General features: G+C 42.7%; 1 protein-coding gene across 3 annotated transcripts in view; it reads right to left on the reverse strand.

Moving 5' to 3' along the window:
* PTPN3 (protein tyrosine phosphatase non-receptor type 3) overlaps positions 1-20,917 on the reverse strand; it is a gene marked incomplete at both ends in the record, with an annotated part of 127,748 nt that overhangs the window by 30,574 nt on the left and 76,257 nt on the right. For 2 of the 3 annotated variants that reach the window (XM_084237335.1, XM_084237334.1), the window contains 8 exons: positions 860-1,036; positions 3,035-3,169; positions 6,131-6,303; positions 7,645-7,708; positions 8,760-8,848; positions 10,578-10,665; positions 11,774-11,894; positions 17,708-17,760. In XM_084237335.1, coding sequence (XP_084093461.1) covers positions 860-1,036; positions 3,035-3,169; positions 6,131-6,303; positions 7,645-7,708; positions 8,760-8,848; positions 10,578-10,665; positions 11,774-11,894; positions 17,708-17,760 — 900 coding nt within the window. The remainder of the gene's footprint in view (positions 1-859; positions 1,037-3,034; positions 3,170-6,130; positions 6,304-7,644; positions 7,709-8,759; positions 8,849-10,577; positions 10,666-11,773; positions 11,895-17,707; positions 17,761-20,917) is intronic. The other variant, XM_084237336.1, reaches the window with a different exon arrangement.

Below are 20,917 nucleotides of genomic sequence, written 5' to 3' on the forward strand. Positions count from 1 at the left end.
ATTTATGACCTGTCTTTCTACTTCAAAATAGTTGTTTGAGATAGCTGACCCTAACATATACAGATATGGTAGAACTGTGACCTCATTAAAATAAGAGAAAAAAATAAGACCCACTGGTAAGGCAAAGCAGGGACTATCATCAGGAAAGCAAGTGCAATTGAAGGAAACAACCGAGCTCTGAGTTCCCCGGTCACCAAGCCAAAAAGAAAACTTAAGAATTAGATATATCTTATTGAACAACAAAAAGACTCATGCCAGTATTTTAGGGAAAGTTATACTTTCTTCTGGTCTTGAAGGGAGTTTGGAACATACAAGAATTTAATGCAAACTGTCCATAACAAAAATTTAACAGTGTCAGTAATGCTCACGTAAGTTTTTTCTCTATACTATTCATTAAAAAAAGAAAGGAATCCCCTGAGGGAAAACTGTGGTACTGAGAAGGCTTTCTGAGAGCAGAAATAAACCTATTTCCAGTGGCCTGGAATCCTGCAGTGGTAACTTCTGGAGAAATACTACTATAGTTAACATGTCCATACCTCTGGAATATTTTAACTGGATTTTGCTCACAAATTGGAGAGGAGACTATTCAAGAGCATTAACAAGTGTATGAAGAACAGGTTTTTGTCACAGACAAAAGAAAGCACAAGCAGCAGATCCCAAGGCACCCAAGCTGTCTTCCTGTGAGGGAAGGGAGAGTGTAAGGTATGTCCATCCCAGCAGAGTACACCCTAGGGTGCTCTCCAGCTCTTGACTCCTCCTTAATGGCATATGAGCCTTAATTACCGAGCAACTGTTGAGCAAATGTCTCAACAGGCCAAATGAGCAGATACAAAGACAGAGAATAACTTGAGTTTCTTACTCTCCATGTAGGCTTCGGTTCTGAGAAACTTCAGAATCGCTGTCTTTCGGGGACAGGGAACCTTTGTACGTGTAAAACACATCTTCCGTCTCCGTGATGTATGTCATTTCATTGGCAAGGTTATCGGCAGAAGAGTGCCGGGGCTTTCGGATCTCGTGCCGGAGCCGAGGGCTTCGCCTGGGTAGGAGAAGGTTGAGAGTGAGGCTTTGGGAACAAATCCACTTAAAAATGGTATCTGACATCAGTGACCTAACCTCATGTCTGACCTTTCTGGCAATGAAGAGTCGGTGCATCCACTACTGCACCAGAGTTCACCCAGGTCATGTGGGTCCCTGACACTCAGCCCAGAGGTGTAGCCCCCACAATAGTGGCCTCAGCTTCATAAAGAGGCAGATAAGACTGGTTTATGCCCTTTGGGAAGTCAGTGAGTGTTGATTTAGGGTGAGTCATAATTCCAGGAGGCCAGCTCTCAAGACATAAACAAGTCATACTGACTGCCCATCAGGCCATTTTTCTGATTAATTCGAACAATATAAATAAAAGATTTAGAAGCCAAAGTGCATTTCTTGGCAAAATTCAAACTTTGTTTCAACTATATCCCTTTGTAGTGAGTTTCACTTGATCCAAGAGCAATGCTTGCTTTTTGAAACACATCTCATCTGTGGTGTTATGAGTACATAAGAGCACCACCCTGTGCTTCCAATAGTAGAGGCAGCTGTATGACCTCAGACAAGTCACACCACTTCTCTGGGCCTCAGCTGTTGCTACTCGCACCTGAGAGTGAATCAGATGAGGCAGTGTTCTCAGACCCCTGAGGCAGCACTTGGAATGGCCTCCTGTGGGGGTACCCAGTCCTGAGCCTGCTGTTACCATACCCAGTTTTTCCAACTTCCCTTTCTTTGTTAGTCATTTCTCCTTGGGACTGTCCAGGCCCGCAATCTTCACAGTCCCCTGTGGCCAAATAATCAATAAAGCTGTGTCCAAAGTAGAAAGGCTTGTGACTTCTCAGGAGAGGACCTATAAATAGCAGCCAGAACTCCAGGCCACAGTGTGGCAACATCAAACCCGCTGTTCCCCTGGATCCTGTTCTGGGCCTCTGCTCTGTGTCCTGGCATCGCTGCCTAAGAGACTGTCAGACAAATTAAGCTGCTACTTTATAGTGTGATTTACCACTTTATGATGAGGTGCCTAAACTGTGGAAATCAAGAAACAGATCTACTCAGCATATTAGGATTTTGTGACAATTTCTATCATCCCTGCCCAGAGCATCTGGTCCCAATGAAGGGTCCATACCCTGAGACCCTGCACAGCATCATCTCCCTTGTCTACTTCTTAAGAGTCACCATTGTCCTAGTAGATCCCTGCCTGGGGATCGACAGGCCACATGACTTTCGTGTTAAGAGCAGAAAGCCAGGACCTATTCCAGCATGGAGCCACTCGGCTTCCCCTCTTGCTGATGATGCTGTTTTGGAGGTACTGATGATGTCTTTGGGGAACATTATAATAAAATGACAACAATAGTAATTTTACCTGACCCTTTCCTTAGATCTTATAAAACACGAGTATGTATTTCATTTGTAATGATTTTTATAGCCCTTTCATAAACGTAGAGACTGAGATCAGAGAGGTAAGGATATCTGTTAACAGAAAAGTCAAAATCTGAGTCAATCTTTTGAGCTACAAACCCAGTGCTTTTCATACTTCATGTGTCGTCTGGAAAGCCTGCCTCCCTCTGTGTACCCGATGCACAAACCTTTACATCAGTTCTATCACAAACCTTTGTTAGGCTTTCCCTAAGTTTATTTTATGTGATGTTAATAGGAAACATGAAATTAAATGTAATTATTAACGGTATTTCTTTATCAAAGGACTTGTTGGGATGTTAATATGCTAATGTGCGCTACAATTCCAAGGAGGACATTTCAGCTGGCTGCAGTTCCCAATTTTATTTAGAGCAAACAACTTGGAAATAATAAAAAAAGAACACCCTAGCATTATATACTAGGGAAAATGTTTAGTTAGGCTTATGCAATTCATGGAAACGGGTACTTTTGCAGTAAATAGGCAAATGTAAACTCATTGTAGGCTATCTATATTTAGGAATTTATTGAGTTTTTATTTTTAAAAAAGATAAAGTGTTCACTGGTGGGAAGTACAAAAAAAAAGAGGACATACCAGTTGGGAGTTATAGGAGGGGATCGAGAAGGTAGACTCTTGGTTTCTAAATGCTCCACTGATAAAGATCTCCGCATGGCTGGGTTCCACACCATCCCTCCAATCACCTTTTTGCAATACTGGTTATTTACAGACCTGAAAAACCAGATGCAGGTTCAGTTTCTACACTGACATGTTTAACAAGAAAGAAATTACAGGCTATCTGAAGCAAATAGTCTCCACATGCTTCCTTGGTTTAACTCCTTGATGACATGGCTCAAGGTCATGAGGAGAGAGGTATCCTTGCCAAAAGAGACAGCTTTCTGTCCTGGCTTTACCTTGGGTTATTTCTTCTGGTGAAATCGTTTCTTGTCCTTACTCCTTCAAGCAATGAAGTTGCTTCCATAGTATAACTAAGCCTGGCTAGATGAAAAACAATTTCAGGGTGATGCAGAAAAACAGATTAAGTAACATCAAGGAGTCCTCACTTTACTCACACTGGCAAACATTAACCCCCTTCCAGGTGCTCACCATGCCACTGGAAGGAGCTGTCACCGAAAACCACTGACAACTCTGAGAAGACCAGAGAATTCGCCCTGTTTCCCTATTTCATCTCAGGACAGACCTGAGTTATAGACCAGGTTCTCTGAACATGCCACGCTAAGGTCACTTCTGAATTTCATTTATACCTGGAGAATTTAAATTTTAAGCTATCTGCATACCCCAGAAAATGACTTATTTTAGAAGATAGAGTTTGAAGCCAGTTTAAGGGTAATTCTTCAGGTCTGGCATTTCTAAGTTTTAAATTATGTTTTAATGTTTCACCACAACACTACACATTTCCTTGCATCCTAAAACCAACACATTCACAAAAGCAAAATAGAACAAAAAAGAACATAAGCAACACGAAACACCTCTCATTTCCAGCCCGCATTCATTTCCAGTAAGAAATGCTATTGCCGCCCTGATCAAATGTTCATAGCAGCAGCGCCAAGAGAAACGCCAATGGAAACCCCATCACCACTGGTGGAGAACACAACACTGGAACAGGGCAGTAAGCTGGATGCTTCAAAGGCTGAAATGTAGCAGTTTCCAAGCATGTGGAAGGTTATTAATAGGCACTCTTTGGGAAAAATTGTTCCATTGTCCCAAAAGCTTGAAGAACACTGAAAAAGTTCCTTTCATGTGGAGCAACACAGAAGGCCCAATACGTAAATGTTGAGGTGTATTTCTAGGGGTTGGACAAATCACATAAGCTCTCTCTACCTCAGTTTCCTCATCTATAAAGGGGAGATAATGAGGGCTGAGATTTGCAGTATGTCGAAGGTAGTACTAGTATATAGAACTGCTGCCCCCTGACATCCTTGTGGCCTCTAGTGGTAGTTTTAGGGTGGCTACAAGTTCTTTTGACTCTGGAATCTGGACTAGCCTATGAGTGCCAGTGACCAAGAGTAACTAAGTAGATTCTGTTTCCAGCCTTTAAATCTCTGTGTATGAATCCAATGATGCTGCTGGACAGTCCACATGAAGACATCCTGAGCACACAGAGAGGGCAAGGGGTCCAGGTAGATCCAGCATCAGGTCACTCTACCGAGGCACGAGGTATCTGAGAGAAGTCCTCTTTGACTCTCAGACTAGGTCAGCCCCCAGGTGCATGTCACCACAATCCCCCTCTGCACCATGGGAAGTGAAAAAATTGTCTGGTTAATCCCTTTCCTGATTCCTGACCCAAAAAAATTTGAGATGTACCAGAATGGTTATTGAAGCCACGAAAACAGGGGTAGTTCATGATGCCACAATGGATATCCAGAACTCCTCTCCCCCAACTTGACAGGCCTTGGCAACATTTTATGGAGAAGAAAACTGAAGCATCAAATTAAATTAGAACTAAAGGACAGAGGTAGGAGTTTAACTCAGGCTGCTCAGCAACAGAGTCCATGTTCTCCATTGCTCACTATGTCACCTCTCAGCTGGTCCAAAGGATTAGGTTCAAGTGAAGTAAACACTACATTCTAGGTAAGTGTTATGCTCATGGCTTGTCCAGGAATAGAGCTAATGAGTATATAAAAATACTGACATTATCAAAAGAGCTTAGAATTTCGAAAAACATTTGCTCTGCATTCTTCAGAAGCTGAGAGCATTTAGCAATATAAAAATTATCTTGATGCTAACAGAAATTTGCTACTTATTGAATCTGTAAAATCTGTAAGTAAAAAGTTACATAAGGATTATCAATATAACAAAGAAGTTATGGCATTAGTCTAATAGAGTATTTATCGGGCGATGCTTCAGAGAGGCATCACTCGGTAACAGCCACCTTGATACCACAAAATCACAAACACTTTTTGAAACCAACAAATCATTTACAAATTACAAGAATGATTTTATAAACAATTTCTGTAATCTTAATTTTAGAAGGCAGTCTTAGAATTAGTAAATACACAAAAAGATAAAATGGCTAGTTTATTCAGAGAATAAATTTTAATCTGAGTTAAAATTTAATAATTTATTAATTTCTTTTATAGAGTAGGTCATTAGATATTTCGAATACCATCCCTATGGATAAGAGTACACATGGGATTGTTGGTAAGAGTTAAATATGACAACGTAAGGGCAGGTACAGGTCAGTCAGCTGCAATTATTACTGTTATATGGAGTATAGCCCCAAATCACCTGACTCTAGAAAGCTTTATTTCTGCTCATTCATTATTATGGAGCAGCTCTAGAATCACTGCACAGTGGGAGAGGCAGTTAGTGGCAAAAGGCCAGGAAACCCCCTACATCGGGGGCCACAATAGCCTGAGTCACTGCCACATGCCTCCCTTATTGTGACGTGGTGAGGGAACAGCTGCAGTTCTGGCTGCTTAGGAGATCTGAGGACAGCAGCGTGGAGGAGGTAGAAAGGAAAAATGGGGATTTGAGAAGTACTGGGGTATGTGTGGAAAGAGACATTGCTGCCCCGGGTAGACTTTCAACCACAGCTCTGAGATGGACCAGCAGCTCCGGCTCCAGTGCCTGGGGTCTGGACGGGCCATGGCGGCCCTTCCCTTCTCAGAGGGTGTCTACCACCCACATTTATCTATCAGTCTAGCAAGGGTATTCATACAACATACTCACTTTTTGGGATTTCTAGAGCCCAGAGTCCAGTACTGGGACAGAACATTCTTTTCCTGAGGTAGTAGCTTCTTTGCCTGAAAAAATGTATGGTGCTCGACACAGGATTTCCATAAGTTTTTGCAAGATCGGTAATTTAACATGTTGAAGGCCACGATATGTTCTCTGGATTCAGTCTGGGAGGAAAAACAGAGCAGAAACTTCATCTGCACAGATGCAGGGGTAAGGTCCCATAAGCATTTTATGCCCACACCGGTAGTAAGCAGGTTAGAGGCAATGGAGAGCTGAAACCAACTTCACAGTGCCTGAGGCCACAAACCTGTTTCAGGACTACTCAGGGCAGGACCTGGCAGCCAGCTTATTAACTCGGTCCTTCACCAACATCTGCGGTCCTTCACCAACACTTTCAGTTCAAATTTGCTTGCGTTTCTAGGGTGGATGTATTCAGAGCCACCACAAAGGGACTGTCTAGTACATGCATTTGAGATATTTCTGCAGGAGAGATATTTTCCCAGAGCTAAGGAAGCTTTCACCTATCAGATAATGAGGAGTTTATAACCTGTGGGGCTCTTGTTTGCTTTTCACCAAGCACAGAGTTAAATGCATGCACCTATACAATAATCATTTAAATTGTTTCCTTTCCCTTCATCCTTCCTGAGTTTGGATTTTCTGTTTTCATGTGACGTTATCACCTTGTGCATTTCTGTGCTGCCTTGAACCTTGCACTGGGGGATCAGGAGACCCAGATTCTAGTCCTGGTTTGCTCGGGGCTTTAGTATTCTCATTTCCTAGTGTTCAATTAGATAGGGAGCCAGATTAAATACATATCACCTTTGAAAAATTGGGAAATGGACACAGTGAATGTAAGGGAAAAATATGTAGCATAACAAGGTGGAGCATGGAGCTGTGACTCATAATAACCAGTGTTCAAATTTCAGCTCCTCTTGTCACAGTTCTGGGAGCCACAGTTTCCTCATCTCTAAGTCCCCCCCCCACCCCCCCACCTCACGGAGATAATGAAAACGAGTCATCTAGGGAGCTGTGAAGTCCGCTTCTGAGACACACAAGGCCTTGGTGCATTTTAAACACAGCAAGGGAAGGAACTGACCTTGCTGACATTCATGGCTGCTGTTCAGGGGACTCCGTGCCAGCGCTTTGACTAGCGCTCAGCTATTTAATCTCTATTATTCCCTGAGAAGAGGGCATTAGTACATTTCTGTAAACAAGGCAGCTGGGACTAGGGGAGGCTGAGTAACTTGTCCAGCTGGTTAAGCAGAAGAGCCAGGATCCAAATCTACTGTCTCTGACTCCAAAGCGAGTTCTTTCTCTGACCAGATAAGCAGAATGAACGACACAGAGGAGTGCTGGGCCTCCATTTCCTTTCCACCATATGCCATGCTCTTTCTTCCCTGTTATGCATTTAAACATATGGCAAACCGCCTTCGCCAGCCAAAGGACTAAGAGCTGCAGTGGCTAAAAACACAAAAAAACCCCGAAGCAAACAAGACGTAACTCACCTGTTTTTGCCGCTGATGTATAAAGAACTTTTTCCTTTTGAAAGAAATTTTTAGAATGTTCACCCTGCAAAAAATACAACAAAACACACAAAAAGCACATCAGGGATCTGCTGGGCTGGAGCTGGTGCCTCCCAATGTATGTCCTTTACTCCAGGATCGTGATGACTGAGGCTCTCATCCTCAGTGTTGAAATGATGGCGGCCCCATCGCTTCCACCAAACACCAGGTAGCTGACTGAAGCTGAGTATCCCATAAGGGGCACTGGATTATGATGTAGCTTTTAAGTGACAAGAACCATGGGCAATGTGCTCTCTTTGCCGTCAGCTGCTTTTGTGACATTGCAGCTCTGCGTGAGCTGGTATACCTGGGGAAGACAGTGGAGGGCAGTGTGGAGCAGCAGGAGGACAGACCTGGGTCGGGCATCTGGATCTGTTACTTAATAGCCATGTGTCAGGTAGCTTCTCTATCAGGACAGAAGTACAGCCACAGTGAACTCAGCAACTTTTATATACTGGATCTCCTGCTACAAGTTTTACAAGCATCCCCTCAACTAAGCCTTGCAGCCAAAAATGAGGCTCAGAGACATCAATGAAGTGCTCAAGAGCGTTCTCCGAGGAATGGTGAGAGCCAAGATCTGAGCTTGTGCTCCAAAACCCCCACGATGAAGCCTTCTCAGCAGTGGGGATAGCACCACCTTCCTCATACAGTTGTCTTATGAGGATTCAATTTTGATGGGGGCACCTTAGTATTTACATCAGAGTTGGACACTTGGCAAAAGTTGCATAAGTAACTTGCATAAGTGTATCACCCAGGAAAGATTTCTTAACTCCAAGATCTGCCATGTGCCACCTTATCCATCACATCTTCACCTCATAGGGTGACTGGGGTAGGGATGGGAGGAAGAATGCTGATAGAAACCTAACTCTAATTTTCCAAATTTTCTAAATTTCTGAATCTGGATCAAAGTCAGAAGTAAGAGGTAAAAAGAATGTGTGTGGTGGGGGGTGTCTCTACCTCCTCTGTAGTAACAAAAGCTTAAAATGAGAGGTACGACTACTTTTCTGCGTATTTATAAAGCATGATTCAGAAAATAATTAGAACTGGTTTGCACTTACCAAGGATAGAAGCTTGTGCAAATGTATTTTCGGTATACAGCGATGCCCGCGGAAGCAATTCCAATCATTAGATCTAAATTGTGCAGATCCTGTAATAGGAAGATCTCAGATTCCCAGCGAGTTACAGTCATGTTTATGCCCTCTGGTAACTAAAGCACCCACATTTTCGTAAATAGCAATATGTATAAGCTCCAAAATGTTAATGAAAACAGGCAAAACCCCCTCTTTACCAAAGACTTAACATCTAAGTATATGGTGCCAAATTCTTGTAAAGCAAATGTACATGCCTGATAGTCACACTTGGCTTCCATCGGATTAGAAAGTTACCAGGCAAGCATACACATTCCAGAGAATCATTGAAAATGAAATGAACGTGCAATTTTAAATTTCCAACAATTAGTATTAGAGAGTCGATTAAAACCAGAAAGGCCTTGCCCACTGCAGAGCTTTAAACAAATCTTAACTTGCATCATGGAATAGACTGTAGCAATTATAATGAAGTGCAAACTGCTGACTCTAAATCCAATTAAGAAATAAACATTGCTTAAAAATCCAATACGGGGTCTCCCCTGGTGGCGCAGCGGTTGAGCGCTGGCCTGCGAGGCTGCCTGCAGCCTCTGCAGCACCGGTTTGTTCCCCGGCCGCCAGCAAGGGTCCCACCAAAAAAAAAAAAAATCCAATACATTCAAGATTTGTAAGAGCCTGTGTACCAGGCATTGCTGTAGATGAGGAAGATGCAGAAGGAAGATAGAAGGACTACAAACTGCTTTAATCTGTTTGGGAACAAGATGAGTATAAGGAAACAAAATTTTTAAATAAAATTGGTCCTACCCTTGAGTCACTTACCCAATCAGACCCTCATAATTATCAAGAAGAGGTGGAGTCGGACTCTGTCACCACGAGTGTGAACCTTAGCTTTGCTACTTCCTAGCTGTGTCATTTCAAGCTACTGAGTCTCGATATTTCTTTTTTTGTAAAACAAAGATAATAGAGCATGCCTCTAGGGTTTTTATTAGGCTGATACTGGAGGATATAAGTCAGGAATGCTAGTATGTTGTGGCTGGAAAGTCAGATGCCAATATGACAGTGCCAGACTAGGCACTGAAGTCACCACTTCTACTCTGTGTGACCTCTGCTAAGTTTCTGAATGTTATAGTTTCTCCATTTGTGAGATGGGGTAATGGCAACCCTTACTTCATGGCTTTACTCAGTAGGTGAAAGATAAGAGTCTGGTATTTTTAAAAAGTTACAACCACTTTAAAGTACTTAAACATTTCTCCTACCGTCTGAAGTGGAAAGTTACCTATTTGGTATAATTTGGTTGGTGATTTTTTGAATCTGGGAACACTCAAAGCCTTTCCACATAAATTAACAGTAATGGTCTCTACTTTCAGCTACCAGGAGGAACCTGTATTGATTCTCACAATCATACCATCCTAACTTTAAAATCCATCATATTTGAGTGACTAGCTCTAATCTGAGCAGCATGCAATGGACATTTTGACTCATTAAAGTGTCACACAGGAAATCAATTTGTATGTATTTTTGGCCTCTTTAATTACAATAAGAAATTACCTTACAAAAATTACCTGTTTCTAATACCACTGACTTGCACCCACCCAGGAAAAAGCTTTCAAGTGTAAAAACAAACATGCAAAAGCAACAGGTAACGAGCAAAACAAAATAACTCTATAAACTTTTCTAAAAATAAGCCTTGTTTATTATCCTAGAAAAGAAATAGTTTCATCAAGGAAGTTTTTAAACTTTCAGGAATTAAAATCAAAGCAATTTTGAACACAGATGTGCAAGGACACATACCCTCCCGCTGTGCAGCTCCACTCCATAGAAGTCGAGGGTCCGTGCTATGTTGATGTAGCAAGATTCAGCTTCACACTGCTTTAGCCCACTATAGGAGAAAGAGGTAGCGTTCACCCCAAAGACAGAGCATTAACTCCAATCTTTAACGTTAATAAAAATTTTAAAAATCTGACAGCAATTCTACAACATTATTAAGTGCCTTGTATTAAACAATCTAATCCTAAATTCTACTAAACTAGGTATCTTTTTTCTCTTGTCCCCCAAATATGACTTCATCTAGCCCACTCATTTCTTCTTTGACCCCTGCTCACTTAGCAAGCTCTCAACACTTGCATGGAGGAGACCGCCGCCTTTCGGAATTTCCACCCTTACTCCAAGTTGTTTAATTAATAGGAGTTCTGAGATCTTTCTGCTTTTATCTACCTTTTGAGCGGCAGTCTCAAACTTCCAAACGTCACTGTACTATTTTAGGATGCTGGCTCCCGCCTGGGGAGCAATTCTGGGAGAGCAGTTTGGCAATGCCCTTTTAGAAGGGACGCTGTTTGCTTGGCCTTTGTTTTTATGGCCTTCCCAAGAATGTGAGGTCCTTTGGGAACTGCCCTTCTCTGTCAGGAGGTGGGGGGGGGGCCCTCATTTGACCTGGACTGAACAGCTGCCACAGCAGCTTTGAGGAACATGCTGCCAGGAAAGAGGAGGTCAGCACTGGGGCATGGTGGATGGAGTTGAGTCTTGGCCCGAGGGACTATGTAAAGCAGCTTTGAGAACTGAACCCAGGGAGGGCTTGGGATTCCCCCAGCCAATCATCATTTATGCCCACCTGGCTGCCCATTCAACTTTACCTGAAGAAATAGCCCAGCTTATCAAATGTGGTAAACTGTTAAAAGGTTTACCTGGTAGGGTCAATTTGTGGGGCGGATTTAAATTGGGCACTTCCTTCAGGACTAAACTGATTTCTAAGAAAAAGCAGCAAATCACTCTCAACTCTTACTGGATTTTAACAGAAACTATTTTCTCTTGCCAAATATATATCTACCATCATAACAGCTCAAAGATTCAACCCCCTCCCCCCCGACGTCTTGAAAGAGGAGTCATGAGCAAAAGAAAGAGGAGAGCACATCAAACACTAGGGGAAGCAGGTCTGACAATACTCAATCCAGGTCCCCAAAGTAGGTCATCCCACCCACCCCTCCTCTCACCTGTGCTGCTCATGGAGAGCTTCCACCTTTGTTAAAAAATCATCGCTCTGATCTGGTAGAAACTGACTATCGGAAAGATAGCCCGGATGATGTATGGAAGAGCTATAGTCTCCAAAATGAGCTGTCAAGACAGAATGAGGGGGGAGATTGCCTTTTCAATATGATTGCACTACAAGCATCTACAGCATCACAAGAGAACAATAATTGGAGACACTCTTCTACAAAGTTTTGCCACCACCTAAGCTTCTCATTAATTCCAGATTCCACATTTATCATCTGAACCCTCATTAGGCTAGGAACTTCCACATACCCTCCACCAGCGAAGCCACTGTCCCCAAGGTCACTGAAGGAGGAAAAGGGGACTGTTCAGTCTTGGATCTGTTTTAATCCCGTATCTTTTCTGTAGTCTGTAGTTGATACAGTGGCTTGCACTCATACCCCTGGTGAAAAAAACATGAGAACCCCCTCAAAATGCCACACTCTATGCCAGGCACTGTGCAGGCTAGTTCCCTGTTGTACTCCAAGTTATTAAATTAATCTGATCTAAAAAATCATGGCAAAGTGATGCCATGATGACATCACCACCATCTGCATCTTGACCCACTCCCTGAGATTCGGGGAAGTGTGCAAGAAAGGGGACCAGGAAGTGCTCAGAGGTTGGAGAACTTGGTCAAGGATAGACCACAGGCTGTTAAGGCCAGCCACATGTGGCTAAAAATTATAAGCAGAAAAATCCAGGCTGTACAGTGTTAGCACAAGTGTGACTTACAGATGAGTTTGTGCAAGGTAAAATGTACAGCCTATAGGTTCTATTTGTAGAATAATAACCTATATTCCAAAACTCAACAATGCTTTAGAATCACCTTATCTAAACTCGAGTTAAAGGGGATGAAACTGAGGTCCTATTACAGAACCATTTTCTGCAGAGTCAAGACTGGAACCCAGGTGATTGGTACCCCAGCCAGAGCTCCTATGATTCCACCAGCCTGCCAGACCCGCAAGCTGCTGCTGACCATTTGCTGGTGATAGTGGTCATGTCCCCAGAGGACAACCAAATGCCTCAAATGACCTCCTGAGTCTCAAGGCAGAGCCCTGTTAAATTTTACTCTGTGGGTTTGGGTTTCATTAGCTCACAGAGATCCTCTCGGATCTTGATTTGGTCATCCATTATATTACTAAGGGTGCCAAATCCTGCACCTTTTGGAAAACATGAACAGCAAGGCTATCAACAAGTGTTTCGCCTTAACACATGACTGATGAACTTCCCTGAGGGGTGGTTTTCCTTTTTATTTTAGTTGCATTTTCTGCAAAGTCCTGGACTAACCACTAGAGGGAAACAAAGTTAAACAGTCACAGTCAAATATGCAAAGCACAGTGAGGTTCCATGTTGATTCCATTGACATCATCCCACTAAATGCTTGTGATAACCCAATGATAAGCATTGCTGTTATCCTCGCTAAACAGATGAAGGAATTGAAGCTCAAAGAAGGAACCTACCCTTTCACAGCTGGCAACTCAGAGCCTAGACTGATTATAGTTATACTCTATCTACTTATACCCTAAATCCCAGTGACAAACTTTTCTGTTTGTGGGGAAGCAACACATGCAAGAGCTAATTATGGGGGGCAAAGGAAATAAGTGATTATATGGGACATACCTTGCCTTTCTAAGTTCCATAAATTCTTCTGGCTAATATTTTCTACTTCGCTGGAGCATAGATCCCTGGTATTTAAATGTGTGACATTTCAAGCTGTTCTGTTGGGAACAGTCCTCCAACTCCAGCTTGATCTTGAAGGTTCTTTTCTTGGGTCATCACTAGGAAGCACTCCCTTCTCCCCCAAAGCAGGATAGAGGCAGCGCCTGGAGCCCCCTCCCTGTCCACATCAGCTCTGTGCACCGAGACTGGTGCAGAACGTATCACACAGCAGAGACACAATGAACATTCTAAACATACTTCCAAAAGTTTCATTCTTTGAGCCTCGGAAGCCCTGTCTGACCACCAGCAATCTCTCATCATCAAGTCTGTTTGGGTACATTGCCCACTAATCAATCACATTATTTTTACTCTAATAAGAATATGTAGTTTGGTTTACTGATCAGTGATAGGGCTTATTGTCCTAGTGGATGACCCTTTTGGGATAATTTAGTAAACTGTATCAGATAAATTTTAGGCACACCCTTTGAGCCAGCAACTTCATATCCAAGAAATGCATGCATATTTATAATATTTACTGAGGGTTGGTGGAAGAATAAAGACCTTGTACTTAAAACTGCTTGTCTGGCAATGGTTTTATTAGCATGTCACTGATGCTAGTGTTTCCACTGAATTTACTTTGTACTTTTTAGGTGATAATAACTTTAAATCCCCATTCTATCATTCCTTTGCAGAGGGGAACTTGATTAGTTTAGAACAGGATTTTATTTTACTCTAAATAGGAGTTTATTATTTACAATAGGCAGTTCTTAAGACAACTTTCCTTTGGGTAGACATGAAAATACACTAAGAGTTAACACCTGTCATGTGCCAGGCTCTATGCTAAGAGCTCTACATAAATTAATTCATTTCATCTTTATTATACCTATGAAGGAGACATTGTAATCCCTACTTGATGGATGAAGAGGTCAGGGGAGGTTCAAAGTCACACAGGTATAAGTGAAGAACCAAAACTTAGGTAATATGACTTCAGTTCATGCCCTCACTGACCCAGTTAATGGTGATGATCCATTTAATTTCCAATTATAGGTCACCTTCACTCCTATTACTAGAACCAAGTAGCCATACTGCAAGTTGTCAAAATGACCATTATCACCTCACTCCAGAGGCAAGAAGACAAATTCAGGAAGTAAAAGCATACGGGTCTAACTAGTAAGTAGGATTACAATTCTCTCCTCCACTTCCTGCTATCATGCAGGCAGACAGGTGAGCTGTAGGCCCAGTAACCAAGTTCATCACCTCTTTCATTTCTGCCCTTTGCTGCTGGGGAAGTAGGCAAAGTCAAAGCCACCTTATCAGGTTTCTCTTTCCATTCTGCCTCTCCTGAGATCAGAGTAGGGTAAGTAATAGAGCTAGTACCTACTCAGACTTGTTCATCTTCCTCTTTTAACTCCCTACCATGCAGTCAGCCAAGAGGGTAACAGGCCTTAATAGTTTAAGATTACAGGAAGAAGAGGGTCTTTTTAAGTCTTGGCTGTAGATGAGTTCTATGTTGGTATATTATACTGGCACCACATAGCTAACAGTAAAGTGATATCCCGCTTTCCATCAGTCGTGCATGCCCAGCATCTACCCCAGAGCCTAATATACCCAGGGCCTGAATAATGCTCAATAAAATCTCTAATTGAATGACTGGATTCATACTCCAGTTTTTGATGGAAAATTCCATCTGGATTTTATATCCAATATGGCAGCCACTAACCAAATATGGCTACTGAGCACTTGAAATATGGCTAGTCCAAATTAAGATGTGCTGCATCACCCAAAGCAGTGATAGTAAAGGCAAAGATAAACAACTGGGACTACATCAAATTAAAGAGCTTCTGCACAGCAAAAGAGACAATAAAAAAAACAAAGAGAAACCCCACTGACTAGGAGTACATTTTTGCACACAACACTAATGTTAAAGGACTGATCACAAAAGTCTGCAAAGAGCTGATGAGACTCAACAACAACAAAGAAAATAATCCGGTCAAAAAATGGGCAGAAGAGCTAAAAAGAAACTTCTCTGAAGAGGAAATGCAAATGGCCAACAGGCATATGAAAAAATGTTCAACATCACTTGTAATCAGGGAAATGCAAATCAAAACTACCATGAGATACCATCTTACACCAGTGAGAATGGCACATATTAAAAAAACTAGCAGCAAGAAATGTTGGCGAGGGTGTGGAGAAAAAGGAACTCTCCTGCACTGTTGGTGGGAGTGCAAACTGGTCCAACCACTATGGAGAGCTGTGTGGAGATTTCTGGACCTACTAAACATAGAGCTTCCATATGATCCAGCAATTCCACTCCTAGGTATTTACCCAAAGGACACAGAAACATCAATTCCAAAGAATGCCTGCACCCCTGTGTTTATAGCAGCTCTATTTACAATAGCTAAGCTTTGGAAACAGCCCAAATGCCCAAAAATAGATGACTGGATCAAGAAGATGTGGTACATATATACCATGGAATATTACTCAGCATTCAAAAAAGATAAACACATGCAATTTGCAGCAACATGGATGGCGCTGGAAGGGATCATCATGCTCAGCGAAATAAGCCAGAAAGAAAAAGAAAAATACCGGATGGTCTCACTCACAGCAGGAATCTAGAGAACTTAAATAAGGGACCAGGAAAATGAATAACTATAAGAAAGTGAAAATCAAAATCAACAAAAAACTATGAACCAGAGACACTTTTTGGGGAGTGGGGGGCGGAAGGGGAGGGATTGGGGACAGAATGGGGGGGTTACAAATATATGGGGAATATAAAAATAAAATTTATTATTTAAAAAAAAGTTTAAAATTTAAAAATTGAAGAAAATGAGGTCATTTTTGACAGAATTACTCTAAGATTTTTAGCTATTACTTAAAATTTGACCTTTTTCCCAACGTATTCTTTATTTACTCTTCCTTCCAATTTTCCCAAATGCTGAAAAATTGTTAAGATACTATATGTCATGACAGTGATATTATATATACTAGATATATGGTAACTCATTTAATGGATAATTACATTGTCAAGAAGACATGTGAGGAAGTATTTTAATTAGTTATAATATTTTACAGAAATGTGTATTTTGCTGAATGTGTCATATATAAATTTTGCATATATGAGAGACCTTATGTATAAATGATTTATGTAAAATATGTTTAATAAATTACATACCCAGAAGGTGAAAAAAAATATATAAATTCACTGAATGCCCCGAAAAAAAAAAAAAATTAAGATGTGCTGTAAGTATAAAGTCTGGTTTTCAGGCCTCCCTGGTGGCCTAGGGGTTGGGTCTCAGTGCTATCACCGTGACGGCCTGAGTTCGATCCCCAGCCAGGGAGCTAAGCCACATATGGAGCAGCAGACCTCTCCTGTCTTGCCTGTTGCTTCCCTTAGCAGTGTATTTCAGTGGGTCCGCCTGTTCTGCTCCCTACTCTGTCTCTGGTGAGTCCTCTCACCCTTCCCCTCTCCACACCTCTGGCCTACATCCCAGTTCTTCTACACCAAAAATAAATAAATAAAGTCTTGTTTTCATAGACTTAGTAAGAAAAAAGAATGTTAAAAAAAGAAAAAGAAAAAAAGAATGTAAAGTATCTTCTTTAATTTTTACATTATTAAAATAATATTTTGGATATACTGGGATAAATATATTAAAAATAATCTTACCTTTTTCATTTACTTTAATATGATTACTCATTACATATGGGGCTCACACTGTATTTCTCTTGGACAGTGCTGCTCTAAATAGTATTAGCTCTATTGAAACTGTAAGTTCCCACAATCCCAGCAGGGTTTGAGACTGATGCCAAGTAAGTCACCAGGGTGACCTCCAGTAGGTTCGAACCTAGCTGGGTCATAGTTTCTAGTCTGTAAGAGGTGAATGTTAAATATCTGTCCCACTGGGGCTTGGTATAGAGATCAAAATCTGAGAGGTGAGGGAAGACTTTGGAAAGTATCGTGTTCAGTACATGTCTTCTGTTTTATGGGCTCCCGTGGAAAACACCCCACAACACAACTCATCCACTCTTTCCCTTTAACCACCTTCCTTAATTCAATAGCCTTGAGCTGTAAGAGAGTGAGTCAGGGTGAAAATGAGACAATCCAAATAACCAGAGGCAAGCTAGCCCAATGAGATTCCTGGGAAGAGGGGTAGGCACTTGGTCAAACAGGAGAGGCTGGTGACTTTAACACCTGGGTTAAAACAATCAGTCCACAATGAAACACCCCCTTCATGACTTACATTGTACTGCATAGGATGCTAGAACCACTGCAGAGTTAAGAGGGCAGGTTAACCTGTCAGGAGAAACACATGTTAGGGAACGCATAAGAACCACAGCCTGAAATACATATCGATCATGGTAATAACCTTTTTTTTTCTTGAATTAACCATGAAAAAACATCATGAATAATGAAGACAATTTTATGACCTCACTCAATCTCAAATAGTAAAGATAAATGTAACAAACATTTTTAAAAATTAAAACTGTTTCATGTTTAAAACAGCATTAGTACAAATACCCTGAAACTAAAGAGCTAATATTGGCCAGTTTGCTGGTTAATAAAGGCCAGATCCATATCACGAACAGGAAAAGTAAGAATACTGCCCTTAGATCAGTGGGCAGGCTTCATATCTGTCTAGTAAAGACGTGAGACTTTTCACAGGACTCTCTGACTTCTCATGACTGATTCTTGATGACCTACTAGAAGGGTGATATCTTTAGAAGGGAAAAATAGTGAAGCATTTTGAGTTTTAAAAATCCTGTGATTTTTAAATTAATTAGTTGCAATTACTTAACATTCATATATCTATTTAGCTTCTTGATGCTTCTGGCCTACAGGGGAGGGTCTATCGGCTCTCTTGACACCTGCTAGAAACCCACAGGCTCCAGGCTGGACTCGTTCTCCTCCTCTCCTCAGCTCACTGGCCTCCCCAACACCCCATCTGTGCCAACGACTCCATCTCTGTTTTCATCATACTTTAAATCCCCTGAATACTCCCTTTTCTCCATCCAACCCTGGATTCCATTCCGTGGTCTGCTAGGGGTTTGGCCAGCCGACCTGGGGCAGGGCCCACAGCCAGGTGGAAGAAAGCATTGGGAAGGGCTAAGTAGAAGCAGCAAGACTGAGGGCTTCTAGGGTGAGCAGACATGCATTTTAAAAGCATTCTTCTTGGCAACCCTGTGGGATGTGGAGAAAACATGCCGTTTCCATGGCAGCCCATGAAGTTCCCAAGATGTGAGTCACCCCCACCACTCTGACTAATCTGGCTGGCCGGCCAGGGTGCCCCTGGCTGCCCACCACGCTGTGTGCTGGTCCTGAAGCTGCATATGGAGGTAGCATTCCCGATCCAAGCGACCCTATCATTCAACTACACTAGAACTTCTAAATGACCTCTCCAAGTTTGGAGAGATGTCCAGGGATACTCAACATCTATCTGGGATGTGCAGACTCAGAGAGCCCATGGGGAGAGCAGACATCAGCTATTTTTTCTCTCACCAAGGTAGGTGTCAAGGAAATCTAAGTTAGTCCTTGCTGGATGCACCACAAGTGAATGGAATTTGGGAAACTTAAGAGAATCCAAGGGGGTTCTGTCGAGATGGAAGAGACAGTCTATTAAGACAGAAAGAGAAGCATTTCCCAAGAATGGTGTTGAAAATACATACTAAGCACTGACAGCCTACCTTCTGCTCTCACTCACCCACTGCCGGGCTCCATGTACCCAGCAGACTCCGCCCTTCTCTCCATCTGCTGGAGATCACCATCTCTGCAGGAAGGAGAGGTGGTAGGGGACTGCCTACCACCAGCAGGCTCAAAGAAGTCAGGGCATCATCCCATACCCAGAAGAAATGCTAGCCACAATCCACTGACTCTATCAGAAGGCCCATGGCTGCCTTCTGGGAGCCAGATGCCACCTTGATACGCACCCAAGAAGGGTCTGGAAGTGGGGGAACTTCTCCTCAGAGAGCTGGTGAGGGCCACCAGCAGACCTACTGATTTCTACTGATTGACACAAAATTTACATGGGGTATTTTGTTCGGGAAAGAAAAAATAAAGACCACCAACTTCTGATATTTGGAGAGCTAGACTGAAGCCCCTAGAGGGCGGGGGCCTTACCTGATTTGACTAGCACAGTGTATAGTGCTGCTTCCCAACAGGGCTTGCAAAGTCATTTCAAACAAAGTAGAGGTACAGAAGAGAGAGAGACAAGTATTGCTGCAGAGGGCAGCCTGGACCCCTGAAATATAGGAAGGCTGCCTCATGAAAGAACAATCCCTCATTATTAGGGGTGCCCAAGGAGAGAAGCCCAAAAGCCTGTCAGCTCTGCTAGAAAAGGGATTCGTTCCTCCCTTGAGTGGGAGGATGAGCTAAATTACAAAAACTCCCTAATTCTATGATCATTAAATAGTCCACAGTTTCTGGCACGGCTTTCTTCAACATGTCTCTCGTTTCTAACTGCTCCTCCTTTCTCACACCCCCATCTTCACTGACATGCCCCCAGTCTCTGGCCTGGACAACTGCTAGAGCTTCCCCAAAGGGCTGCCTTTCCCTTCCGCAGTCCCTCAGCCTCTCCCAGATTCCCCTCTTCTACTAACGCTGTCTGCAGATGCCGCTGTCGCCACATGCCTTCTGCTGAAAAGCCCTCAGCAGCCCTGCTCCCCCTGCTGGATACAGGTGCATGTCCACATTGGACATGGAGCGCCCCCCCACCCCTCACCAATCTCCTGTAAGCGCTCAACATATGGTTTCCGGCTGGGACGATAGTGGGTGGAGCTGGGCAGGGTGTCTTCTCACTGCCCAGAGCGATCCAGATCCTCACTCCTCTGTCCGCCCCAATCCTGATGCAGCACAGCTACCCACCACGACTCCACCAGCCTGCACCATCATTGGGCATGTCCTCCAGAAGCTGCTGCCACCTGTGGTCACTGCCCATACCTGTTCTAACTGCTTCGTAGGCTCTTGTCTCATTTCCCCAGCCAGACACAGGCTCTGCCCCCCTCAGTAAAAGTAAACAGACTGGAGGAAAATGGGGATGAAGAAAATGCAACTAAGATGGCCTGTTCCCACCAGTTTACCTGCTGCACTTTCTTCCATAAGTCAAGAGAAAACTATGGATTTGTAAGCGGTAGCTGTGATGCCACTGGTTTGACATCTCCTCTCTGGTGCTCAGCTGTTCTCTTTCCAGCCATTGACGTGGTCCTGAGTCCAAGAAGTGCTGAGTGATGGGCTCATGTCTTTGAGCAAAAAGCTTCCCAGAGAGAAAAATGAGTGACTGACAGCTACCAAGGGACTTGGAATTGTACCCAAATTAGGCCTGATCTGCCTTCCTCAATGAAGTCTGTTTTACATTCTGGGTGTCTCCCTCCCTTTAAAATGTCTCAGGTCTTTACTAGCAAGATAACTGGCCCTTTCAAAATAAAATTAAAACAACACGAAATGAAGTTTACCAATC

This window comes from Talpa europaea (assembly GCF_964194135.1).
Source record: "Talpa europaea genome assembly, chromosome: 7".
NCBI classification, from domain to species: Eukaryota; Metazoa; Chordata; class Mammalia; order Eulipotyphla; family Talpidae; genus Talpa; species Talpa europaea.